Source organism: Protopterus annectens, chromosome 4.part1 (genome assembly GCF_019279795.1).
Source record: "Protopterus annectens isolate FY-2018-M chromosome 4.part1, PAN1.0, whole genome shotgun sequence".
NCBI lineage: Eukaryota > Metazoa > Chordata > Ceratodontiformes > Protopteridae > Protopterus > Protopterus annectens.
Window position 1 is genome coordinate 823,027,964 of NC_056734.1, and position 27,679 is coordinate 823,055,642.

At 43.8% G+C, this 27,679-nt stretch overlaps 1 protein-coding gene across 9 annotated transcripts in view; it reads right to left on the reverse strand.

Moving 5' to 3' along the window:
• Positions 1 to 27,679, reverse strand: part of GIGYF2 (GRB10 interacting GYF protein 2) — a 2,932,407-nt gene that overhangs the window by 1,619,510 nt on the left and 1,285,218 nt on the right. For all 9 annotated transcript variants that reach the window (XM_044070588.1, XM_044070589.1, XM_044070593.1 and 6 more), the window contains exon 12: positions 1,654 to 1,811. In XM_044070588.1, the coding sequence (XP_043926523.1) occupies positions 1,654 to 1,811 (158 nt within the window). The remainder of the gene's footprint in view (positions 1 to 1,653; positions 1,812 to 27,679) is intronic.

Here is a 27,679-nt window from a genome sequence, read left to right on the forward strand (position 1 = left end):
CGAGGGGGAGCCAGCCTCGACAATAGGATCCGAAAGTCGGCTCCCCCTCGGATCCGATGAGCGGATTGGAGCCGGCGCCGAGCCCCTCGGATAAGAGGGACCAGTGTGCTCCGACAAGGACGGCGCCGAAGGCACACTGAGTCCCTCGGATCCGAAGCTCGGGCCAAGGCTCCGAGAGGTCGAATCCGACAGACTCGAGGGCAGGGTCGGATCCGAAGTACCCAGTACTGTCGGCGCCGACCCACCCGCGGCTCCGAGGCTGCCCGGCTCCAGGCGCTCCGAACCCGGGTAGCGGGTCGGAGAAGGAGCAATGGGCTTAAAAAAAGGGGTCGAGCTCCCCCCTCAGAGAGGGGGGGAGGCAGGAGCACTCCCATCGGCATCTGGGCCTGGATGAACCTTCGCATCATCCGGTCCAGATCATCATCGGAGAGGCTGTAAGTAGACCTCGACGAGGCTACCAAGGTAGGCCTTGAGTGCCGCCTCGATAGCCTCGAAGGAGGTCGGGTCTCCTCATCCTCAGGCTCCGGTGAAAAGCACGGGGACCAGAGCTGAGGAGGGGGAGAGCCAGCAGCCAGAGAGGCCGGAGGAGAAGCCCTCTTAGCCGGCGGGGCGAACGGAGGTCTCGGCCCGCCGCTTGTGGTGCTTCTCTCCGGTCCTTTTTCCTGGCTTCCTCTCCTCCAACCCTTTGGGAGTTTGAATCCCGGTGGAGGAGGGGAGCAGGAAAGGCAGGACTGCAAGCAGTGACCACCAAGGGGGCGGGGGCCGAAGCTGAGTCTGGGGGCAAGAGTCCCGCCAAGACCAGCTTCGACCTCCGCTCCTTCAATGCCCTGGGGTTGAACCCTGCACAGATTGAACACCCTGAAGTGAGGTGTTCAACCCCAAGGCATCGAACGCACCGAGTGTGGCCATCAGCAGGGGAAAGCTTATGGCCACACTCGGAGCACTTTGAAAAAATAGACTTTGGGGCCTCAGACATCACTATTTTTTTTTTTTTTTTTTTTTTTTTTAAATAGTAACACTAAAATAAACTAAAGCATTCACACAAGGCCCCCAAAAAAAACACACACCAACTACGAACCAGCAAGGGGAGGGTAAAAACTATATTAAATTAACCCACAAAAGATATAAATAGAAGGGAAACCTACAACTTTCACACAACTTAAAAGTTTTAAAAGTCCTTAATAAGAATATATAAACTTAGATTTAGGAGCTCTGACGACCCAGCCTTCACCATGCGCGGCAAACTAGATCTGAGGTCATGTAGGGAGAGCAGGGCATTATGGGTGAGGGGAGGAGCTAGGAGCTCGGATCCATAGCTGGATAAACCATGCCGGTTCGGATCCGATATTGGATTCATACCCACAGGTTGCTGACAAATGAATTCTCCTACTTCAGATCAGATATTACAACAGATCTTAGCGAGTTAATTCACACTTTGTGAGCTTTTGAAGGTTCACACAATATTTTCCAGCCATCAAGTTACCATACACAATTAAAGACAAAATCTGCCAATTTCAATTTGCTTATGTGCACGTATAGCCCTCTTCAGAATTTCAGTGTTAAAGATGCATACCCTACAGAGTCAAGTTTACCTGAGTCTAAGCCAGTTAATGCAAAACACCCCCATAACGAAATCAGACTAGATGTGTTTACCCTCTCTAGACGTTTCAGTCCCTCATCATCATCATCTGCAAAAGTGCTTTTATTTTCTTGGGGTACAGCAACTACAGTAGTGGAGCGTTGAGTGGAGTTTTCTGCAGCTGTAGCAACATTAGCCATCTCTGCTAGGATAGCTGAGGTTTTCACAGTCACTGCAAAAAAGAAAAAAAAACAGGTAAACAATATGTCAAGACATTCAAAATGTGCAGTCAAACATCTTAGCTGACAAATGTCACCAAAAATCTTCTACCTTAATTACTAAACCTAAAATGCACTGTAGGGCACCAAATCTTTCAGGAACACTTGGCAGAATAAAAAGAAGTTATGTCTTACCATAATGTTCCATCTGTGTTGTCAATCTTCATCTATTCTTGACTAGTGGGTTTTGGTTCTGATCCTCGGAACCAATCTAGCCGTTACAAAGCTCGCGTCAACTAAAAAAAAAAAAAAAATCTCTCGAGCTGCTAGACTACTCATAATGCCCCTCCCCACATTACCTCAGACAGCATTTGCTATTATGCAGAAAAAAAAGAGTTTTATAATACAAGACAGAAACCTTGTCCACGGTATGTATCCCTAACAGTAACAGCCCAGGACAGGATGTCACTCCACCAGAAGTCTAAGGGAGGGGGCAGGCAGGAGGACACAAGAATAGATGAAGATCGACAACACAGATGGAATGTTATTGGTAAGACAACTTCTTTATCTGATGTTGTCTATCTTCATCTATTCTTGACTTGTGGGACAGAGTCCCCAGCTACCTTAGATCCTGGATGGCCTCAAGGAAGAATATTCCTGAGAACCAAGAGAGGCTCTCCCCCTGGAGGCCATATCCAATTTGTAGAAAGTAATAAAGGTATGTGGATTAACCCACACTGCGCCTGCAGAAATTTCTGACATGGAGGCTTTGGAATGAAAAACAACAGATGTCTCCATAGATCTGGTAGAATGTGCCTTGATTGGCACATGAAGCTTCATGTTAAGTTTCTCGTAAATGAAAGAGATGCAATTTCTTACACACTTGGATAGAGTCACCTTGGATACTGGTTTGCCCAAAGATGCACTAGAAAAGGACAAAACTGGTCTGACCGTCTAAATTGTTTAGTTCTGTCAAGGTAGAAATGTAATTGCCTGTGTACATCTGGAAGGTGCAGGCAGTACTCGCCTTTATTTGAAAAATTTGGAAAGAATACAGGCAAGTCTATAGATTGGTTGATATTGTTCTCTGATAGCACTTTAGGTAGGAAAGTAGGGTTCATTCAGAGTAATACTCTGTCTTTGTGGAAAACTAAGTACACAGCATAAAGCCTGTAATTCAGAGACTCATTTTGCCGAAGTGACAGCTATAAGGAACAATGTCTTCCAAGAAAGAAATTTTAAATCACAAGTCGCTGCAGGTTCAAAAAGAGGTGAAATAAGTGACTATAACACAGGAGTTAGAGCCCATGGCAAAAGAGGGTCCCTGAAAGGGAGTTTCAGCGGATTACACCCTTCAGAAAAGCATTACAAAGTCTGAGAGAAATTAAGTGTTGACCCCCGATACCATTATGGAAATCTGAAATCGCTGCTAGGATAACATAGTAGAAGCAGAAACTCCTATGCTAAAGATGCAGTTATAAACTCCACAACTTTTTCTACTGGCGCTGAAAAGGGGTCTAGAGCATTGTCAGAGGCCCAAACAGAAAATCTCTTCCATTTACTAAGGTAGAGACTCCTAGTTGATTGTTTGTGGGATGCCATCAAAATGTGTAGCACGGGGGAAGGAATACTATTATGCCTAGTGACTACCGGAATTGGAGAAACCAAGCAGTTAGCATGAGAGACTGAAAACTGGGATGTACTCCCTGGGGGTGGGACAACAGATCCAGAACAGGGTCCAATATCCAAGGGCGGTGTAGTAGATGAGGCCAGAGGAAGGGAAACCATATCTGTCGAGGCCAGTAGGGAGCAATGAGGATCACTTTGCGTCTTAACCAAGCTGTTTTCTTGAGGGAAGGGGGGAGGCATAAAGGAGACCTGGGGGCCAATTGTGGAGAAGAGCATCCCTGGGGAACTTCTTTGAGGTGGAATTAGGGCAAAGTTGCTTCGGCACTTGTTCAGGGGTGAGGCAAACAGGTCACAGCAAGGTTGGCCCCAGCGAAGAAAGATCCCCGTTGCTACTCTGGGGTTCAGCGACCACTTATGAGGCATGAGGATGTACCTGCTTAGTTTGTCCACAATCAACATTGGAACTCCCTGGGATGTGCATTGCTATCAGAAAGCGGTTGGAAGTTCTAGCCCACTGCCACACTCAAAGGGCATTCGACACAGTGGGTAGGACTTGGTCGCCCCCGTTTGTTGATGTACCAGACTACTGACATGCTGTCATTCCTCGAGGTAAGGCAGAGTGAAATGCTTGCAATGCCAGAAGCACTGCTATTGACTGCAAATTGGCCTCAGAGGGAGACCAAGTGCCTTGAATTGTCTTCCCAAGATAATATCCCCCACACCATCTGGGAAGCATCCGCGGTCACTATGTTCTTGGGCTGAGCGGGAACAAAGGGGCGGCCTAGAAGAATCTCCTCTGAGGGCATCCACCAGGATTTGTTGTTCCTGAATCGCCCTGATATGAAAACTAAATGATTCATGGGGTGAGTTAGAATAGTCCATTGGTTTGCAAGTAACCACTGGAGAAGTCTCGTGAAATCTTGCCAATGGAACCAATATTATCGCTGTTGCCATGGAACCAAATGCCTGCAGAATCAGACAAGCAGAAATTTTGTTTGAGCGAAGAGAAGGGAGGACCCGAGTCTGAATTTTCTTTAGCCTTTGTAGTGGAAGCGATGCTATGCAAGAGAGTGTTGAAGCGAGCTCTGATAAATTCTATGTCCTGAGAAGGGATTAGCTGGGACTTTGCAGGATTGACCGTTATGCCTAACTGAAGGGCTAGTTTCAGAATGTACTCCATAGCTTGAAGAAGTAGATGCCTGGTGGGAGTGGTCAGGAGCCAGTCGTGTAAGGAAACACACGGAATCAGAGCAGCCTCAGGTGTGCTGTGACTGCTACTGTCTGCCCCAAGGAACCCACCCTGTGGGCTGTGGTGAGACCAAAGGGCAGCACTCTGAATTGGAAATGACTGGCTCCTATTCGGAAGTGGAGAAATGTCTTGAACGTTTGTCCACCTTTATGTGGTAACATGCATCCTGAAAGTCGATAGACCACATCCAATCGTCTTTCACCAAGGGAGAATTAACTGAACCGTGACCATCTGGAATTTTCCTTGTTGGATGAACTTATTCAGAATACTGAGATCCAAAACTGGCCTACAGTCCCCTGTTTTCTTTGGTACTAAAAAGAATCTTGAGTGAAAAGAAAATGGATTCTAGTCAGACTGTTAGGACTTCCTGGATGACACTTTTTCTAGCAGTTTTTGTATTTCTATTGCTGCTCGACTCTGACAGGGTGGAACTTAAGGGAGTCTGGCTGGGGATTTTGAGTACAGGGTGAAGGGACTTGGATAACTGCTGGAAATGATCCTTAGTACTCAGGCATTGGTGGTTGTGTGTCGCCAGACATATGGTTGCAAGGAAATTCTTCCCCTGACTGCTTCCAGAGGTAAGCAATAGGACCCCCCTTCAGGAGCAAATGCTCAGAGCCCTGATTCTGCAGAACACCCCTGCCTCAGGGATGGCGTCTTCCACTACAACTCTCCCCCCTCTGCCCCAAGGGGAGTCCGAACCACGTGTATCATGGAAAGGCTTCTGGGATTTCTTGAACCACATTTTACCACTCCTCTGATTCCTGGAATAGGATCACTGAGGAGTGGAAAAAAATACACCCACAGCAGACAAAGTCTTTCCATCCTTTTTACACCTGGACAGTTTCCTTTACTTTGGGACCAAACAAGGAGGAGCCATCGAAGGGGGCACTGCCAAAAGAAGACTTGAATGGTTCTGCAAATTTGCACAGATGCATCCAAGCATGTCTCTGAATTGCAATGCCTGAAGCTCCTGACTTGGTTGTCCCTTCGGCTGCATGTGCAATGAGCCTCATGGACAAGTTCAAAATAGACTCCAGGGTGGGTAGTTTGGAGATCACTTTTTCCTGGACCTCCTCAGCCACAGCTCTAACCAGGGTATCTGACAGCTCCTTGACTAAATCCCTTTGGAGCCTTGCAAAATGTGCCAAAAAGTTCAAGGACCTAATAGAGAAGGTCGATGATGCACAGACCCACTTCCTATATATGTCCATTGTCCTGGACTCCTGGTTCGGGTAATGGACAATAGAACTTTACTTGGTTAGTTTTTTTTTTGTGGTGGCTGCTACCACCATGGCATCTACTACCAAGTCCTTAGCATAATGTGGTTGGGTCTTCTGGAGCTGTAAGGATTTTGTCAAGTCTCCAGGGGACTGCTTCCAAAGTATCAGGAGCCTTCTAAGCCCGCTGAGCAACTAGTTTAATCAATTCAATGTGGCCGGGGACACCCAGGAGGTAGATGGGTGAGCACCAAAAGCCTGCAAGTACACAGATTCCTCCGAAGATGGGTTTTTGGACTTCCAATCACCCCTCTGTTTTGGGATCTCCAGAATGTCTCCAAAGGAGACGTCCAATGGGGGTGACTATGGGGAACCCTCCCCTATCGAAATCCGTGTCTGCTATGACGGATTCTTCAGGAGAATCAAGGTGTTTCCTCTTATACAATCTCTTCCAAGGGGATTCTTCAGTGGGAATATCTGAGGACTCAGAAGATGGAGTGCCTTTACAAGGCAAGTCTTGTGACCGTAGTGCATGCTGTCCAGGGGTAGAGGTTGGTTGCTGAATGGAGAAACTGGGGTCACAGGGGAAGACTCCAATAACCCAGGAACCACCTGAGATGGAGTGGCTAAAGCCCCTTCCATAGGCTGAAAGGCAGGACCCTCTTATGAGGGAGAGGAGCTCAGAACAGAGGCAAACTTGTAACCAGGGTCACGCTCCAACTGACAGACAGGAACCAATGAACAGGCCACCGCTGATTCAATCGAAAGGAACATGGTCAGCTCCATGGAAAACCTCAGAGCTGGCTCGAATCCCCCAGATCTGATGACAAAGACACGGTCCTGGGGACTCGAAGATGCTGAAGGCACCGTGGGAGTCTGGACTAATCTCGGTACTGAAGACAGAAGTGTTGTCTGCGCCAAAGCTATTGGTACCTGGGATGCTGAAGTCGGAAGCTCTGAAGCCTGTGTAGAGGTTAGACGGGTAGAATATGTAGGGGTGGAAGGAGAAAAACCCACTGCACCAGAAGGGAGAGGGGCTTGAGAAAAGGACGGAAGACCCCGGGCTGCCAAGTTCTGATCCACCAACGTAACAATACTGAACTCAGAAAGACTTCTGGTGGAGTGCATGAATAAACTAGAAGGTGATTAGGGTCTCTCCACGAATGGACGGTGGAGCTGACCATGAAATGGGTCCAAGGATGGAGAATACATAGACCTGGGTTATATGGATAACACTAACTTTGGTATCGTCTGCACAGAGGGTGGAATGGGCACTGAACTGGTTGGAGTAGCAGTTGTCACAAACATTGGAACCATGGTCAAGATTGAATCCGTAGTTGCTATAGTAGGAATAATTGTCACAGCTGGTGTAGAAGGCACTGGTGAAGTTTTCAGTGCTGGAGATTTATTCTGCTCTGACAGCCTCAGAACCTTAACGTTCGGTTCCGAAGAAAAACCCTCGGAAGCATGCTTATGCTTCTTGATGACCGGTGCCAATGGAGACGTCAGCACCAACCAAATGAGAGGACACAGATCCAGAGGCTGGAGGTGACTTGTCGACCTTGGATAAGGCTTCTTTGAAAGGGGCTTTAAGGAGCTCTCAGAGTATCAACTTATTTTTCCTCTCTGCCAGAGTTCGATTACTGAAACCCTGGCAGATGGAACATTTTACACTCAAATGGGGAACTCCCAAACAGTACACACAAGATTCATGGTTATCAGAGTTTGGCATCTTTCTATTGAACTCTACACACTGCTTAAACCCCATAGTAGAGTTTTTTGGTTTCTCTGCCATGATCCTGACAAAACAAAACAGGAAGGCAGAAAAAGAGAAAAGAAAGAAAATTAGATTTTCAGTCATGTAACAGGGAAAGAGGAAAAAAATCTACCAACGATGGTAGACTACCAATGGTTGAGAAAAAGGGGAAAGACTACCAACAATAAGGAGAATTTATCAATGGTAATAGGAAATTACAGTACACTCGCAATGGGTAGACCAAGACTTAAAAGATAGGAAAGGTTTTAGCAAAAAAGAGATGACCCGGACTTTGGAATCCGGCCGACTGAAGGGCTGCCTGACGACAGGACAACCCAGTTGTTATGACTGCAGATGCATCCATGAAGGACATCTATACTTAGCTACAAGAGAGATGGTTGACGCATCTTGTTGTAAGAGCGGCAAACTACATCAGAGATACTGTGGAGAGGGGCATTATAGGTAGACTAGCAGCTCAAGAGATTTTTTGGCTGACGCTAGCTTTATAATGGCCAGATCGGTTCCGAGGATCGGAACCGAAACCCACCAGTCAAGAACAGATGAAGACTGACAACATCATATCAATTATTACTGCTTTAAAGCCCAAAAAGTGTGAATAACTTTTTCTTTATCCATCTTCAAAAGACGAAGTTTAAATTAGCTACTCTCTTGCAGGACAACTGAAGTACTGAAGAACGACATAAATGATATGTGAAAAGGCTGGAGACAACACCTCAAACAAAAGTGCCACTAAAGATATCATACTGCAACTTCTACACAGTGATACAGATTATAAATGAACAGGAAGAAAAATTATTCTTTCATCTCCTGAAGGTAAAAAAGGAGGCAAGCCTTAACACTAGCCATCGTACTGCAAAGAGGAATAAAGCCCTAATTATGTCGCAGAAAGGTTCCTGTTGATTTGCTGAAGGTAGGTTTACTGAACATGAAAGGCTCAAAGTACACCCAAGAAAAACTACTTTTGTCAGCAATGCAGTCTGCCTCCTTTTACACACACTGTTGTATACACAACTCTATGGCTGCACAAAAGTTCAGGGCGTGTCCCCCAACATGGCAGGTACCAGGGGCTTGACTCCTGAAGGATTTTCTTGGATGTTTGGCAAGGTAATTTTGGCAAATATTTTTCGAAATTTTTTTTTTTTTTTTTTTGTTTTTTTTTTTACATTTGGCGAGACTAACTTTGGTGAGTCTACACAAATCTGCTACAGATGACCACAGTTCAAATAGCAGTTCAGGCACTTGTAGGTGGCACTGCCAACTCACCATTGTATGCTTGCCACAACAGTAACCCCAAACAGGAATACTAGGTGTTACCAGGTACAGTTCAAGCCTGCCACACCCACCCTGTCACAGTACACCTCATACTGGCAGGTGAGGGGAGCACAGCATGCAGAAGCATGTATCCTCTCAAGAGGCAACATCTGTGGAATTCGGAGAAACCACTGGGGGTGGCACTCCCAAAGAGGGGGAGAGCAGGCCCCTCCACACCATGGACCAGCAAGCTGACTTCATATCACCCAACTTTGACAAAGGAACAGACAGTCGATAGGGATTAATGTAATGGGCAGTAGGGATCTCACCTAAGGTAGGAATGTCTGATTCCCACATCCGCAGAACAAATGGGTCAAATTAGGTGTCAGAAGTGGAGCCATCAGGCAAGCTTAGGAGGGGGCAAAAAAAAAAGGCCTTAATCCTGTACACTTAGTACAGCTGTTTTAGAAACTTACAACTTTAGATGAAAGAGTTGTTTCACTGTTGCAGTCTTCACATGTGCAATACCCTGCCATGCACGGAGTTCAGTCGGCAAGTCTTCTCTCCTTTACGGCCTTGGCCAACAACCTCCTTCAAGCACAAGGACATTAGCAATATAAAAACTGTACTGACCAGCGCCATCTTCAGATCTTTCTTGCCTAAGCAGAATTTGAGTCATCAATCCCCATCCAATGAGCAGAGCACTGGGCCCTTCTGCTCCAAGGAACCCAATTCAGAAGCCCCAAAGAGAAGGGAGTGTGTATGCCTGGTTTTACAGAGAAGGAGTGGTAAATGGACAGGGTTGCAACTACACCACCAGGAGTTATCAAGAAAAGAAGGGAGTGAACACTGACTGCAGCACTGAAATTACTCAAACAGCTAAAATTATAGAAAATTTTTAACACAATTGTATTATGTTCATCATAATACTTACTCACTGTTATGGATTTCACTTCTGGAAAGATTCTCAAAGCACTGAGAAAGTTGGGGATGCTTTAACCCTTTGGAGTACAGTACAAGTAAATCCTGTTCTAGATGCAGAACTTAAGTTGTAGTGCTTATGAAAGGTGTGCGGAGAGGGGCAAGTTGCTCATTCTAAGATAGTTTGGGTGGAAACTCTAAGGAAAGCTGTGGAGGTATCTGTAAGTTGAGTGCACTCTAAGATGGCCTAGTTCTGGTTTTCCATGATATTGATAACAAAAGGCACTACACATCTCTAGAGCCACTTACACAACGTTAACCCTGAAGACCACCAGGTCTTTTCTCGTATTTAGCCTGCCACGCTTTTCTGGAATTACTTTTTTCTCTTTGCCAGACCAGGTGGTTTTCTACCTCTGATTGGAAGATCAGGACTTGGTTAAGAAATTCCTGTTGTACCTGGGCACACATATCTGAAAAATCTGCACAACAGATTGGATAAATCTACTTTTCATCTCAGTTTCTCATACTGTTCTTGTGTAGGGGGGTTCTGAAAAGAAGTCCTTACATAAAGGTGCAGTAAGGATCTCTGACTTCACATTGTCTGAAGTGTTGAGTATGCACCAAGCATGGCTTGTAGTGACAGACCCCATGACTGCTGTCCTGCAAGATAAATCTAACACATCATAATTAAATTTCTTTCGATACTTGGCCACTTGCTAAGGGATCAGATCACAAAGGTCCAGCAATTCCTGCTTTATGTCTATCATCAATCCCTTCACCTTAGTTCTCATCTGCTCCAGCAAGCTCTGTTGGTAACACAGCATGTGGGATTAGCAGTTTTAAAGCCCTAAAAGCAAGGGTAATAGCCTTGTACACATTTATTTCCTTACAGGTACCAAGGAGAATCCCTGACCATATACAAAATGTCAGATTTCCTAGGAGAAGGGGAAAGGGAATCAGACTCAATGCATAGATTTTTCAGACAGAGCACTGCCCCACCATAGTTAAAGCAAACTGGGCTACACTTGTTTAGGCACTGGTGCCTCATGGCGGATAACCTCAGAATAAGCCATCGTTGAGGGGTCAGATTTCAAGCAAGCAACCAAACAAAAACTCAAAATGCTCAGAAATAAGCCTCCACACACATGTAAAATCTAGGGATACTCCCTTCTACTTCAGTTATTAAAATGTGATCCCCTGCGGCTGAAGGATCAGCCACTGAAAGTACACCAGATATTTCCTATCAAAGGCAAAAAAATACACTTTCTGTAATATTTATCTAATATTTGCTTACACAATGTGTCAGGTATTAGCTACCATTACATATGTTATCCAATAAAAAGAAATTCTTAATGAGATACTTCTCTGTCCTCAGAAGACTGAATATGGCCAACTGACAGACTACATGCGCTACTGACATAACAACATAACTACATAGCAAGAAAAAATCTGAGGATCACATCGGCCAAAAAACCTTTTACACTACACCCTGCCTTGCACCACAAAGAAGAGTGTGGGCAGAAGCTTTAGAGAAGGGAAGAGCTTTGTAAAATTGGCTGGCTGCAGACTACCTGCACAGGAGGACACCCCAAAGTGAAGATTGTGACAGTGAATGCTACAATGAAAATGTCTAAGTTTCTGACTAGCTCAAGCTACTACAGTACAAACACTAATCAAATATTTAAAAGATTATCAATGCAGCATAATGATGCTTAAAGAAATTCCAAAGCTTGTAAATACAATCCTTTTAACAGTGGAATTAAAAACTGCAAATGTGGCAAAGCTTGAGGATGACGGATCAAGGAGTATTCCCCCCCTACATCAAAGTACAATTATTTCAAAGTTAGTATTAGTAGTGAGTGTATGGGAGGGTAATGACCTCACATTTTGAGGCCCTCACCAAATGTAACCAATTTAAAATTCCTTTTTTTTTTTAAATCTCAATTTAATGTTTGTGCTTCCAGCTCCATGACTGAGGATCTTGCACTTGTAATAAAAAGCTCAGTGAACCAACTACAACAGACCAGTCAAAAAACACACAGACATTGTGCTTTGGAAATACCAAGATCATCCTCCTCATTTCCGGGATCTTTGCAGGTAAAAAGGATTGCTAAACTTCAGACAGCTTCAGTGTCCAACCTATATAATAATTAATCTAGTGTCTTAATACTTATAAACAAGAAAACAGTTTATAACCGAAGGTCACCAAGATGCAACCTTCCACTGCTCAGGTTGCAGTGATTAAAATTCAACCAGTACATGTCAAGAATTTGACTAAAGATCCCACATTAACTACAAAATTACCCCATCTTCCCCCTTACCTACTCATAATGTGGAATGGCAAAAAGAAAAAAAATTAGCTTATTTTGGCTCAAATGCACATATATAAAAAAAATCAAAGAGCAGACAGACTGTGATTTATACTCTCTTGCCCATGTTGGAAAGCTCTGGAACAGACCTCAGTCAATGCCTATGGCAAATTCCCTCCAAACGTGCACACTTAGTAATCAATGAAAAACTATACCCATGCTAAACAGGCATATCACTGATGAGTTATGAAAATTCTAATATGTTGCTACCACTACAGAATTTACTCTCCTTCATGATTTATAAGGTCTGTATCTGAAACAGGACACTAATACAAAAAAAAACAGCAATTGGGTATTACATGCCTTTATTTTACATCCTTGTTTTGAATCTGTATATGTATGACCTGGTTATCTTGCACTTCTAGAATCATCTCATCTGTAACTGTACCCTGTCTCAGAAAAAAGTAGACTCATACTCTCTAGGCCTAATATCTCAAAAACATTAAGCTACTGTTTCAAGTGTTTTCACTGTACATTTATAGCATTTAAAGATAGTGTTCTGAGGCATGAAACATCCTTTTCAAACAAAAAAGTACTTGCATGCATCTTTATGCTTGTGAGCACTAATCTGTCTTCAAAGAAAAGTGTGTTCTGAAGCCTTTAGTAAAATATTAGGTTTTAAATATTGTTTCCAAACACGGCAGACTAAATGTAGTAAAGCCGTGTTTATGGCAGTAATATTCATGGGAGGGCAAAGGGAGATTACGTCATCCTGGGTTCAAACTCTAACCATGCTGGATTAGTGTAGGCAGACTATTGTAAATCAGTGACACAATTGCCAAACTCTTAAATTAACACTGGCAGAAAACTATATCATTAGTTCTTTGACAAACCATTCATTTAACAGCTTGGCAATTGCATCACTAACTTACAACTACTTACCTACGCTAATCCATCATTATTACAGCTGGAACCTAGAATGACGTAACCACCCACTGTCCTCCCATAAATATTAATGCTGTAAACATGGCTTACATTTAGTCCTCTGCATTTGGAAGCAATATTTAATTTTTTTTTTTATGCATGGGTGAGAAACGATCAACGAACAATCATTTTTTTTTTTTTTACAAAAAACAAAGGTAATTTCACATCTTCAGTCATGATCTTTAAATTTACTAATTTATGGACATCAGGTACCATTAAAGTCCAAACAAACAAACTGAGAACTGTAGAAAACAGATAGAAAACCAACTGAAACTGAAAAACTGTTGCAGACCACACGGACGACAACAGGATTGTTCCTCCAATTTATTGAATTGAAATTAAAAGTTAAGCATTTTAGTTAATGAAGTTCCAGGAATTAAAAGTCAAGAGCACTTTTGTTCCATATAATTCCTTGAACTTCATTAACTGAAGTGCTCAACTTTTAATTTCAATTCAATAAATTTGAGAAACAATCCTGTTGTTCGTGTGCTCTGCAATAGTTTTTCACTGACTGTTAAAAGTCCACTTTGGTATTCTTCCTGGAACTACAGTGAAAACTGACACAAACAGATAAACATTCCCAATCAACAAATGTAAAAGTAATGCCTTCTGCCACAAAAAATTAAATAGTCATTTAGGCAACTTACCATTACAGCAGATCGACAGTATAGTCACTGCTGAAGTCAGCATTACAGGGAACTTTGTCACAGGCTGAACAGCGATGTTCAGCTTAACATTTAGAGCCAAGTACCCTTTCCCCATAGCTGGGCTAATGTCACATTCCATCAGATACTTTTATGTACCCGGTATATAGGTGGCAAATGCCAGTACTGTCAAAGGTTCTTCCTTGCATATCTGCAAGTTAGCGCCAGCCAAGATTTCAGACTTGGCACCTGAAACCCCAAAGGCACCAGGAAGAGACCTGCTAAATCCTGGTCCTATTAAATGATGAATGAGAGACAGAGTACAAGTAATAGTGGGCAGACGGGGGAGCGGAAGATAAATGGGTTCTAACCTTGGGCCTAGTTACCCAAAGCAAAATAAGGGAAGAAAAGGATGGAAACTGAACTATAACCATTACCACAAGCAAACACTTACTATTATGCTAAGCTGCCTACAAAACTGTACTATGTTCTTTAAGTGGATCATTTCTGCAGTCATCACTGTGGGGAAGACTTGCAAAGCTGCCTTCCTACCAGGGAGTATGGGGGCAGCTTACTGAAGTAACGGAAGGGAAATAATGTGTTTCAGTATTGGCCTCAAAGCCACATTGCCCTGCTGTACTCTGAAAAGGTATAAACAGAGAACCACGTGACTATTATGCAGTTGTGGGCACAACCACTTTCAAGTGAGCAATACTGGCTGCTCTGCTGAGTTTCTGTAATTTTTTTTTTGTTACAAAACTAATGTAATGTCAAGCGTGCTGCTCAACATGGATACAGTCTGCTTATACAAAGCTAGCCTAGTTTGCTCTCTGCAAAGGAGACAATTGTTCTGAGTTTATGATGGCCTTGGTTCAACCATAATACCTCAATTGTTTGTAAAGTTTAAATGAGTGCAGGAGTTTCTTCCCCTTTGTTCCAAGCTGTACAGAAAACAGACAGCAGGACAGCTTGATTGTCACCTATTTCTGTAACCATCTTAGGCATATGGGAAAGGTTAATGTGCAGGACCACCCTTCTCTTGGGAAACATACTTACCATAACAGACATCTTACACTACTGCAGTACTCCAATACTACTGTGTTATCTTGCCAAGGTAACCCGGCTTCTGGCCAGGATAGCAAAGCCAAATATCCTTCCATGTGTGACATGTGACATGTGACCTAAGCCTGTTGGCATAAAAATACATGAGCGGACACACGCTTAAGATACTCAGACTATCGCTAAACCGGAGATCTGGAGACACCCGAGGAAAATGACTAGCAAATGATTAACATCGGCTAAGAGGAGGGAAGCATATAAAGCATAGAAATGGTTTCCCTTAGGTCCACAAGCATTCATAAGATAAGGATTAGAAAAGAAAGGAGGACAGGGTTGGAAAGTAATACTGCAACAGCGACCATGAGGACATCTACTGTTATGGTGAGTTATTGCACAACTATACTATGTCGTCCTTTAGATCACTGTTGTAATATTATAATGTAATTGGGTGATTCCTAAAGTTGGTCAGTTAGAAAGGGAAGATGGACCAGTAACAGGGAGCTGTCAAATAATCCAGGCAGCAAATATCTAGTTAAAGAAGCTTTAGAGCTAAAGAAAGCAACTACCCTGTAGTGCTTTGTTTTAGTGTACACAGATGACCAAGCGGCTGCCTCCAAAATAGTACTGAAATCAATTCCCTTGTAAGGGCTCCAGAGGAAGAATGGCTCTAGAATAATGGGCCTTAAATGGAGAGGACAAGGATGTGCCATGAAGGAAATAACAAAAGGAAATAGATTCTGAAATACAGTTGGCAACAATTTGTACTTGGAAAACCAAAGATGCCAAAGCCAGTGGTTCAAAAGGTGGCTGAGTAAGCTTTTTCAAGACAAAGTTTAAATCCTGAGGATGTGTTAAAGCCCCCCTAGGTGGATTCAAATGAAGGACACCCTTTAGAAATTGCTTCACCTCAATTTTACACAGCGGGGGAGATTCATGGGGCATACAAGCAGAAACAGTAGAAAAGTGCGCCTTGATACAGGAATAGTCTAGATCAACTCTTAAGAGGTAACAAGTGTGAAAGTACAGTGGGAACTCCAGTCTAAATGGGATTCTCTCTCTTTTTGTGATACTAGACTGAAAATGTTTTCCATTTAGATACACAAGATCTTCTTTTAGTGGTAGGTTTCCTTATCTCCTGCTGAATCTAGAGCCCAGCCTTAGAAAATTGGTGTCTGAAAGGGATTAAAATTCTATCATCCACATTGTTAGGTTGAGGGCTAGCAATTTGGGATGAAGCAAAGAATCCTTTTTCAGTGTGAGCAAGTCCACTCTGTAGGGTAACTTCGGATGATTTCCCCGGTCCAAATAATGAAGGGGAATCCATTGCTGCCTGAGCCAAAAGTGAATGACCAGCAAGATTTTCAGATTGTTCCTTTGGATCTTTAACAGAACTTTCTGGATTAGGGGTAGTGGAGGAAAGGCATAAAAATCTTCCACTCCCATGTCACCCATTTTCCAGGCATGAGGGAAAGGTACACTAAAACAAAACAGCCTGAGGGGAAACCTATCTGATTAAGCAAAGGCAAGAGTAACATCAATGATCATGTGAAGAAACAGACTGACAGGTTTGCATTCGGACTACCAGTTAGACAGTCTGAGAATCTTCTGCTCAAGTGCTAACTTATGTATTATTACACCGAATGTATGGCCATATGGAAGTTTTTTCTTTTTTTGGTTTTGGTACCTTGGCCAGACATCAGGTTACCTTGATGAGATGACTCAATAATTCTGAAATACTATAAAAGTGATCTAGAAGGGTATCATAAGCTAAAGCTTGATGTACACTACAGCTTGAAGTTCCTATACTATCCCAGCAGAGGTTACTGCAATAAGGACTGCTGTTTTCAGAGTCATGAATTTCAGGGTTTACAGATCAGGTTCAATGCTGGGACTAAACTTCATTTTGGAAGCCAGATGTGAATCATGCCCTTTAGAAACTATCTTACAAATGGGTCTGGTTGCCAGAGAGGTGGCTACCAGCAGGCAGACAGAAGTATAAAAGAAGTGCAACATCAGTGAGGAGTAAGACAGACATGCATCAAACAGCTTGTAAAGATACTGAAGAAATGTAAGCGTATCCACTAACTTAGGGTGCTGCTTCTTTGGCACACGAGAAAAAATAAATCACGTACATTTTGTTAGACATCATTTCCTGGTACTTGGAAAACTAAGGTAGGCTAGGAGGCCAAATATTTATTAGAAAAAGGAAATCAAAACTTAAACCAACCATAACTGAATGTTGCAAAGGAAATGAAAGAATTGGAGGTGGAAGCTTTAGAAAAGTGAAGGAGTAAACTACATAGACATAAATGGATTTTTTTTATAACTGTGTGCGCGCCCATGCCACTGTAAAATGCATGCAATTAATGAAGATGTTAAAACTATAAAATAAGCTTGTTTGATGACATGAAACAGGTACTAGAGCTCATTCCACAGGAGGTCTATGAATCAAAACATCTCTTCAAATAAGTCGTTCTGAGGTATGAACTGTAAGCAAATGTATAAGCAAGTGACCCATTCAGAGGAAAGGGTGTATAGCCTCCTCACACTCCGTCTGAGGACAGTCTATTCTCACCCAACATTTAGGGCATGGGGAAAAGTGACAGTTCTGCAGTGGTGCTGGAAAAGTACAGTTTTGTACCTACCATAAATGTAGATGTTCGAGGATCCACATTGCTGCAGTCATAACCTGTGGGTAGTCCGCTGTTCTCGGTCGGCCCGAATACCAAAGTGTTAGGCTGGCGTCGGTCATGGTCTCTCAGAGCTGACGTCAGTACGCAGTAGTACTTAAGCGCCTGACCGACGCCATATCCTCAGTCTTTCTTGCCCCAGATGTCAGAAGGCCTAAAAAGGAAAGGCCATAGCCAAAATAGAAAGTACCCAACAACCAACACAGAGAAAATAATAATTATCCCAAAAGAAACACAGCAACCCCAAACTATAGAGGGGAAGGAGGGAGGGAAAACTGGACTGCAGCAATGTGGATCCTCGAACATCTACATTTATGGTAGGTACAAAACTGTACTATGTTCTTCGTCTCACATTGCTGCAGTCATAACCTGTGGGTAGAATCCCAAAGCAAAGGTAAAGGGAGGCTGGCAAACTAAAAAGCATTAGGAGCTGCTAACATGCCCTGTAAAACTGCAGTGGCAAACCCAGCCCTAGACTTGGAATAAAGAGGGAGATGGTAATGTTTAGTAAAAGTGTGCACTGAACTCCAAGTAGCTGCCTCCAAAATATCCTTAGTAGCTACCCCTTAAAAGGCAGTAGATGTGGCAGTAGCCCTAGTGGAATGAGGTCTAATCCCAGCAGGAACATCCTTTCCATGATGAGAATAACAAAAAGCAATACAATGGCCAATCCACTTAGAAATAGTTTGCTTTGAAACAGCTTTCCCTTGTGAACCCAAAGCAAAGGAAATAAATAACTGTTGAGTCTGCCTGAACTCTTTAGTTCTGCTCAAATAATAGCGTAACTGCCTGTGAATATCCAAAGAATGCAAGACTTTTTCCCCTTTATTTTGGGGATCAGCATAAAAAGTAGGCAAATGAATAGACTGGTTTAAGGCCACATTAGAAATAACCTTAGGCATAAAAGTAGGGTTAGTACGCAAGGACACCCTATCCTTATGGAAAATCAGGAAGGGTTCAACTGCCATGAGAGCCTGTAATTCAGATACCCTCCTAGCAGACGTAATGGCCAACAAAGAAGCAGTCTTCCAAGACAAAAACTTCAACTCAGACGTAGCTGCAGGTTCAAAAGGAGGTAAAGTAAGCTTTTCCAACACAAGATTGAGATCCCAGGAAGGAGTAGGAGCTCTACGTGGGGGTCTTATGTTCTTTGCCCCTCTAAGAAATTGTTTAAACAAAGGGTGAGAAAATAAAGGAGGGTCACAATCATAGTGAGCAGAAATGGCTGCAGCATGAACTTTCACGGAGGAAAAAGACAAACCCTTGTCTAGTAATTCAGTAAGGTACTGTAGTGTAAAACTCAAATTAGGCACTGAGACATCAAAGCTCTTTGCTGTGCTCCAAAGAAAAAATCTCCTCCATTTATCAGCATAAACTTTTCTAGTACTAGGCCGTCTGGCTTCCAAAATGACATTCAAAACCTGTTGAGGAAGCTGAGACCCCCCAGGGTCTAAAACAGAATACGCCAGGCTGTTAGATGCAGGGACTGTACCCTGACATTGAGAAAATGATTGCTTGACTGGGACAACAGGTGAGGAATCGGAGGCAAAGGCCAAGGAGGCTCCTGAGCTAAACTCCTCAGCAGAGGATGCCAGTGCTGGCGTGGCCAATCCGGTGCTATTAGAATCATGCAAGGCTTGTCCTGCCTGACTTTCAAGAGTACCGTGGGAAGGAGAGGCAGAGGAGGGAAAGCATAGACGTGAAGGTTGTTCCAACTGAAAGATAGAGCATCCACTTTCCAAGCTTTTGGGTGAAACATCTTTGTGCAAAATTTTGGTAGTTGGAAATTTAGTGGAGAAGCGAACAGATCTATGTCTGGAGTTCCCCAAGCCACTGTCAACTGTTGGAATACGTGAGGATCCAATTTCCACTCGTGGGGATCCACAATTTGTCTGCTCAATACATCTGCTAAGGAGTTCTGTGCTCCTGGCAGAAACCGTGCTTGAAGAGTGATGTGCAAACTCAGAGCAGTCTCCCACAATATCATAGCTTGCCTGCAAAGAGGGTAAGAATGGGTTCCCCCCTGCTTGTTGATGTACCACATGACTGTTGTGTTGTCTGTTTGAATCAACACCTGTCCTGGTTGAAGTAGGTCCTTGAAGGCCAGCAGGGCAAATTGGACTGCTAACATCGCCTTCATGTTGATATGCAAATGCTGTAGTCTGGGAGGCCACGTGTCTTGAATCCATTTCCCATTGAAGTGTGCTCCCCAAGCCAGGTCTGAGGCATTCGTCGTTAAGATCTGACTCGCCTCTGGTCGGGTCACAGAGAGTCCCTTGTTTAGGTGACATTCCTGAGCCCACCACAAGAATTCCTTCTGGATGCAAGGTATTATCTGAATGACAGTGTCCAAATCGTGGCAGTGTTGAGTCCATACACTTTTGAGATACCATTGTAGCTTCCTCATATGCAGTTTGGCATTGGGAAGTACCAGAATGCAAGATGCCATGAACCCCAAGGCTTGAAGGACTGTCCTTGCAGTCAGCCTGGACATTACTGACAATTGCTGGAAGTATAGGTGAAGATTTCTTTGTTTGTCCGGGGTCAAAAAAGCCATCTGAGAGGCTGTATTCAGTCTCACACCCAGAAAGCACATGTCTTGAGAGGGTACTAGACTGGACTTTGTTTCGTTCACAGAATACCCTAGGCACCTTAAAACTGCCATGACATACTGTAGATGTTGAAGTAACTTGTCCTTGTCTTGAGCAAGAATCAGGCAATCGTCCAGATAAGGATAAATTTGTATTCCCCTCAGTCGTAAGAAAGCTATTACAGGAGCCAGAACCTTTGTGAACACCCTGGGCGCAGTAGATAAGCCAAAGGGCAATGCAGAGAACTGATAATGAAAAGTACCAGCCCGAAAACGCAGGAATCTCCTGCAGCTGGGCCTGATAGGAATGTGAAGATAAGCCTCTTTGAGATCCAGAGTTACCATCCAGTGATCTTTGCCTAGCAGAGGCAGAAGTTGCTGTAAAGTTAACATCTTGAACTTTGGAATGTCTAGGTATGTATTGAGAATGGACAAATCCAGAATTGGCCTCCAAGTGTTTCCTTTCTTTGGCACAAGGAATAGGCGAGAATAAAACCCTAGGCCTATTTCTGACGGAGGTACCACCTGGATTGCCCCCAACTGCAAAAGCAAAGAAATTTGTTTGTGAGCCTCCAGCCTTTGCTGAGGAGGTACATCTGGCATGCCTTTGAAAGGAGGAAAAGTGTGAAAATAAAACTTGTAGCCTTGATTTATTATGTCCAACACCCATTTGTCCTGGGTGACCAAATGCCAATTTTGTTTGAAAAGTGCCAACTTTCCTCCTAGAGGCGCTGCCAGACAGGAAGAATCTGGCAGCTGGAGATACAGGTCATTGGGTCTGTTTACGAAAAGGCTGACCCCCTTCCCTCACCAGAAGATTGTGCAGGAGAACTCCAAGTCCTAGGTCTGAAAGAACCCTGAGCGTGAGCCCTGCCCCTACCACGTCTAGACCTGCCCTTAGACTGAAAATCCGAAGAAGGGTAAGACCATCCTCTTGCAGGCCAATTCCTGCTAAACTTAGGGGGCTGCACTTGCAAAAATTCCTTAACCGTCTGCATAGACTTAGCTTTGTCTTCCATCTTTTTCAAAACTGACTCCACAGGAGAACCAAAAAGAACTTCAGATTGAAGAGGAGCATCCAAAATTCGAGCTTTAACATGCTCTGACAAATTTTGATCCCTAAGCCAGGCATGTCTACGAATAACTGAACCAGTAGCAGCCACCCTGGAAGAAGCCTGAAGAGCATCGAAGCCACACTGCAAGGAATGCTTACCAACTTGATCTGAAGCATGAACTAAATCCTGCAATTCCTTACACTCTATTCCCTCAGATAAAGCATCTACCTTAGATTTCAACTGACCTAACAGAAAGTTCTGATACTTCAGCATATGAAACTGGCAATTTAAAGCCCTCATAGCTAACGTGGAGGAGGTATACACTTTTTTACCCCACTTATCCAAAGCTCTAGAATCTTTATCCAGAGGAACTGGATTCTTAACTACAGACGCCCTGACACCCTTAGGCCCTTGAATAATAGTTTCCGGGTCAGCTCTAGGACTCTTATACAAATATTTATGTGCCTCTGGAACTCTGTAATACCTGTCTGGCTTGACAGGGGCAGGGGGTAAAGAATCAGGATTAAGGGAAGCTTCAGAAAAAACATCCTGAACAACATCTAAAACAGGGGGAATAGCTAAAGGTCTATGTTGTGGCAAAACAAAATTCCTAAGCCTCTTACGAGAATCAGAAAAATCCTGACCTTCCCACTTGAAATGCTCCCTCATGGAGTGCAAGGTTTCAGAAAAGGAAAAATCCTCTGGAGGAGAAGCAGAAGGACAGGAATCCTCTGCATCCGAATCAGAATAGGGAGGAAAATCCTGAATATCCTCAGCTGAGGACTCAGAGTAATCTGAGGAATGCTCCAATCCCTCTAAATCTGTCTCCACCCTAGGTCTCTTCTCTGGAGGGGGCATAGAACCCATGATCAAAGTAATCAAATCCTCTGCCATTTTCAACATATGTTTTTTAGGAACAGAGCCCGAAGAACTAGGACCGTGGCCTGTACCAGAAAGACCAGGTCTAGCCTTAGCAGGGCCTTTAGTGATAGAAGTAGAAGGCCTAATAACCTTTTGTAAGGATGGAACCACAGAAACTTGAGAAGCCCCCTCGGCCTAACCTAACTCCTGAGAGGCCAACTCCTGTAATAGTAAAGGTTCCCCCTGGGATTCAGCCGAGGCCTCGGCTGGATCCACAGATTCAACCGTAGATTCCATAGAACCGGCGTCCGCAACGGACGACTCATCTGGTTTAGACTTTAAAGATTTATCTTTTCGCTTCTTTGTGGTAGCGGGCGTTGGAGGATCCGACGGCATGTTGTAGTTACACCGCTTACCGAAAACAAGCCTAGCACAGTCTAATCTGCGTTTAATGGTGCGCTTATTAAATCTAGCGCAAAAGCGACACCCGACTACGTCGTGCTCGGGCCCCAAGCAAGGAATACAGAGAGAGTAGTAGTCCCTATGAGGTATCTGTTTCCCACAAGAAATACAATTATTAACTTTTTCTGACATCCGGATTAACTGAGGCAAGAAAAGACAAAAATATTCCCCAACAAGGTACTTAGCCCAACTTGGTCTTCGGTCTGAAACTCGAAAAATGAAAATTTCAGAACGCCGAACGGCACTTGCAAATGCTGCTTCTGCTTCGGACCACGTGGCAAGAAAGACTGAGGATATGGCGTCGGTCAGGCGCTTAAGTACTACTGCGTACTGACGTCAGCTCTGAGCGACCATGACCGACGCCAGCCTAACACTTTGGTATTCGGGCCGACCGAGGACAGCGGACTACCCACAGGTTATGACTGCAGCAATGTGAGACGAAGAACATCTCCTGACATGAAAAGCACATGTAATAAAACATGGTACCTTTCCATTAAATGGTTATGCCCACCCACTGTGCTGGTATCAAAGTGAATTCCCCCAAAAGTGCACTCTGGCTTACATCAGGTCAATATTCACAAGACATCAAAAACAGCCTCAAAGTCCAATGTCCTGTCCAGGGGATGGCTGTAAGCTCACCAGCTGAAGAAGAGGTAGGTGAGTACTTCTCATTTCCCATTGGTGAAGCAGCAATTCAGAAATATGTGAAGAGATGGCTTCTAGGGTCAGAGTTCAGAAGTACCTTTGCTATGCGACTTGAAACTTGTCTTCCCAGTCAGCCGACTGGTCCAGAAATCAGTACAGGTGGATTCAAACCTCAGAAATCATATCCCTAGACTGCCTGAGGAGCACTTCTCCAGCCCCTAAGTCTAAATAATTTCCTCCTACTTTTTATTAATTTTAGTCCACATTTCCTCTCCTCTGATAAAAACATGTGCTTGACCTATATATAAAACTACAGGGTCTAAAATCAATTTCACTACTTGTATCTTGATAAAGTACAGTTGTGTACACTTACCATAAATGTAGATGTTGGAGTGTATTCATTGTTGCAGCTATTACATTTGGGTAATCTGCTGGCAGGTTGCCCTCAGTCGGCCTGATTAACAAAGTATTGGGTCCTGCGTCAGTTGCTGTCCCTTCTTCCATGACGTCAGGTTGTCAGGGGTATAAAACATGCAGCTGACACCATTACATCAGTTTTTCTTGCCCAGATGTCAGGTGCCCCCCCAAATGGGGAACAAAATATACAAATAATTTAAAACACAAATATATACCGCCAAACAAAAGCAAATACACCAATAAGGCTTTTAAGTGTAGTAAAAGAAAGGAGAGGCATAGTAAGAGAAAAAACAAGGGGCTGGAGGGAGGGTAACCAGGACTGCAACAGTGAATACACTCGAACATCTACATTTATGGTTAAGTGTACACAACTGTACTATGTTCTTCGTGTTTCACTGTTGTAGTCATTACATTTGGGTAGATTCCCAAACATATGGTTGGGAGGATGGATTTATACAGCATTAGGACTGGCTATAAAGCCCTGCAAAACAGCAGCGGCAAAGCCAGCTCTGGCTTTAGAGAAAATTGGTAAATAGTGTTTGGTGAAAGTATGAACTGAACTCCAGGTAGCAGCTTCTAAAATATCCCTGGTAGAAACACCTCTGAGAAAGGCTGTGGAAGTAGATGCAGCCCTGGTGGAACAGGATCTGATCCCCTGGGGGACAGGTTTTCCATGGTGCTTATAGCAGAAATGAATACAATGGTTTATCCATTTGGAAATGGTTTGCTTTGAAATAGCCTTTCCCGCTGCCCCTGCAGCAAATGCTACCAGCAGTTGTTCAGATTTTCTTCGAGATTTAGTCCTGTCCAAGTATGTGTACATCCAATGAATGCATAATTCTCTCCCCCTTGTTCTGTGGATTGGGAAAGAAAGTTGGCAAATGAATGGACTGATTAAGAGCCACACTGCATACCACCTTGGGCATGAAGGATGGGTTGGTCCTGAGTGACACCCTGTCCACATGAAAGATGATGAAAGGCTCCACTGCCATAAGGGCCTGTAAATTCAGAAATTCTTCTAGCCGAGGTGATTGCTAAAAGGAAGGCTGTTTTCCAGGAAAGGAATTTTAAGTCTGCAGTATCAGCTGGCTCGAAAGGAGGTAGAGTGAGTTTATCTAATACAAAGTTAAGGTCCCAGGGCAGGGGTTGGAGCTCTCCTGGGTGGCCTCAAGTTTTTGGCCCCTCTGAGATACTGCTTTAGCAGAGGATGAGAGAAGGGGGGGGGGGTTCTGTGTTGTAATGAGCTGAAATGGCTGAGGTATGGATTTTTACAGAAGAAAAAGACAGGCCCTTGTGAAGCATCTCAGTTAAGTATTGCAAAATCTGAGGTAAATTGGGTACTGCTGTGCTCATCCCTTGAGACTGATTCCAGGCACAGAATCTTTTCCATTTGTCAGCATAAGATTTTCTAGTACTATGTCTTCTCGCCTCCAAAATGACATCTATCACAGGTTTACTGAGGGATGCTAAGGGGGAATTTAAGTGATTAGCCAAGCTGCAAGATTCAATGTTTGGAGCTGAGGGTGCAGAAGTTGGTTGTTCTGCTGAGCCAGTAAGGAAGGTGTCTAAGGCAGGTGCCATGGAGAAATTTGTGACAGGCTGCGTAGGAGTGGGTACCAGTGCTGGCGAGGCCAGTCTGGAGCAATCAAAATAATTTTTGGTTTGTCCTGTTTGACTTTTAAAAGAACTTTGGAGAGCAGAGGCAGAGGGGTAAAAGGCATAGACTGATAGGTTTTCCCAGCTGAAGGACAGATCATCCACTTTCCAGGCTTTTTTGTGAGGAGTTCTTGTGCAAAATTTGTCCAACTGGTAGTTCTGGGGTGAGGCAAAAAGATCTATGTCTGGGCTCCCCCATTTGCATGTCAACATGTTGAAACTCCGTGGTTCCAGTTTCCATTTGTGTGGGTCCATGAGATTTCTGCTTAGTTCGTCTGCCAAAATATTCATCTTTCCTGGCAGGAATTGAGCTTGTAGTTGTACTTGATAGCTCAAGGCCGTGTTCCACAATGCCATGGCTTGTCTGTAGAGGGGGTAGGAATGTGTACCCCCCTGCTTGTTTATGTACCACATAACTGTGGTGTTGTCCGTCTTTACCATTAGTTGTCCTGGATGAAGGTAGTCCTTGAAGGCTGTCAGTGCATTCTGTATAGCTAGCATTTCTTTTTGATTGATATGAAGGTCCATTTGATATGGGCTCCATTTGCCCTGAATGCACTTCCCTGCCAGATGAGCCTCCCAAGCATAGCCTGATGCTTCTGTAGTTAGGGTTTGGGCGGCAGGGGTGGTGTAAATGGCAGTCCCTTGTTTTGGTGGCAGGCTTCTGCCCACCACAGGAACTCTAGTTGCAGGCAAGGTATGACAGGAATCATTGTTTCCAGGCTGTGACAATGCTGACTCCATAAACTTTTTAAGTACCACTGGAGTTTCCTCATATGCAGTCTTGCATATGGAATTAGAAGAATGCAGGAGGCCATGAAACCCAAGGCTTGCAGTATTTGTCTTGCAGATAGCAGGGTTTTTGCGGCCACCTGTTTGAAGTAAGTCACCAAATGAATTTGCTTTTCTGGCAAAAGTAAAGCCATCTGGGCAGTTGTATTCAAGCTTGCATCCAGGAATGTAATTTTTTTGAGAGGGTACCAGCTGTGATTTCTTTTCGTTTATGGTGTACCCTAGACAAGTTAGAACCCTTTTTACAAATGCCAGATGTTTTAAAAGAATGGGTTTGTTTTCTGCCTGAATTAGACAATCGTCCAGGTATGGATATATATGAATATTTCTTTGCCTGCAAAATGCAATTACTGGAGCCAGGCACTTTGTAAATACCCTGGGTGCAGTAGGTAAGCCAAAGGGCAGTGCAGAGAACTGATAACGCAAGTAGCCTGCTTTGAAGCGGAGGTATCTTCTGCAAGATTCCCTGATTGGGATATGCAGGTAAGCCTCTTTTACATCTAGAGTTGCCAACCAGGCATCTTTGACTAGCATAGGAAATAACTGGTGAAGAGTCAGCATCTTGAATTTTGGAATGTCCAGAAAGGTGTTTAGAGTAGATAGGTCCAGAATTGGACGCCATGATTTATCTTTTCTGGGTACCAGGAAAAGTCTGGAATAGAAACCTTGCCCCTTTTCCTCTTCTGGTAATTGCCCCCATGTTTAGGAGGGAAAGTACTTGTGTCTGAGCCTCTGCCCACTGATTTGGGGGCAGGTCTGGACATCCGTTTGGAGTTGGCAACGTGTGGAAATGAAATCTGGATCCTTGGGACACTATATTTAAAACCCATTTGTCCTGGGTTATAATTTGTCAGTTTTTTGCATGAAGAGCCAGTTTTCCCCCCAAAGGGGTGGCCTAAGAGGGAAGTGCTTGGTAATTTTAAAGGAAAGTCATTGAGAATGTTTACCATAGGGAGGTGTCTTGTTGTTTCTAGATTTGGAAGCAGAGGCACCCCATTGCTTAGTTCTGAAAGTCCCTTGGGACTGAAACCTGGTGCTTTTGGAATGTCTGGGTTTGGCTTGAGTGGCTCTGGAAGGAACTGGAAAGGACCAGTTCTTAGTAGGCCAGTGCCTACTAAATCTTGGAGGTTGTACTTGTAAGAAATCTTTCACAGTTTGCATAGATTTAGCTTTATCTTCCATCTTTTTTAGAACTTCTTCAGCCTTATTTGTCAAACACACGGTCCTGCTGCAAAGGAGCATCCAACAATTTTACTTTAACATGATCAGGCAGAGATTGCTCCTTAAGCCAAGCATGCCTTCTAAGTGCAGACCCACTAACAGCAGCCCTGAAAGAGGCCTCCAAAGAATCAAAACCACATTGCAAAGTATGTTTTCCAACTTGTTCAGCTGAATGCAATAAATCCTGTAAATTATTATTTTCCACACAGTCTGAAATCAACATAATTTTCTGTTTAACCAGTCCCATGATATGCTATTGACATTTTAGCATATGGAATTTACAGTTTAAAGCCCTGATTGCCAAGGTTGCAGAAGTATAAACCTTTTTACCCCATCAATCCAGCGCCCTGGAGTCTCTATCAGAAGGGGTTTGATTTTTAGCAGTAGAAGCCTTAATGCTCTTGGGTCCCCTGAGAAACGGTTTCAGGGTCCGGAATAGGATTTTTGAAA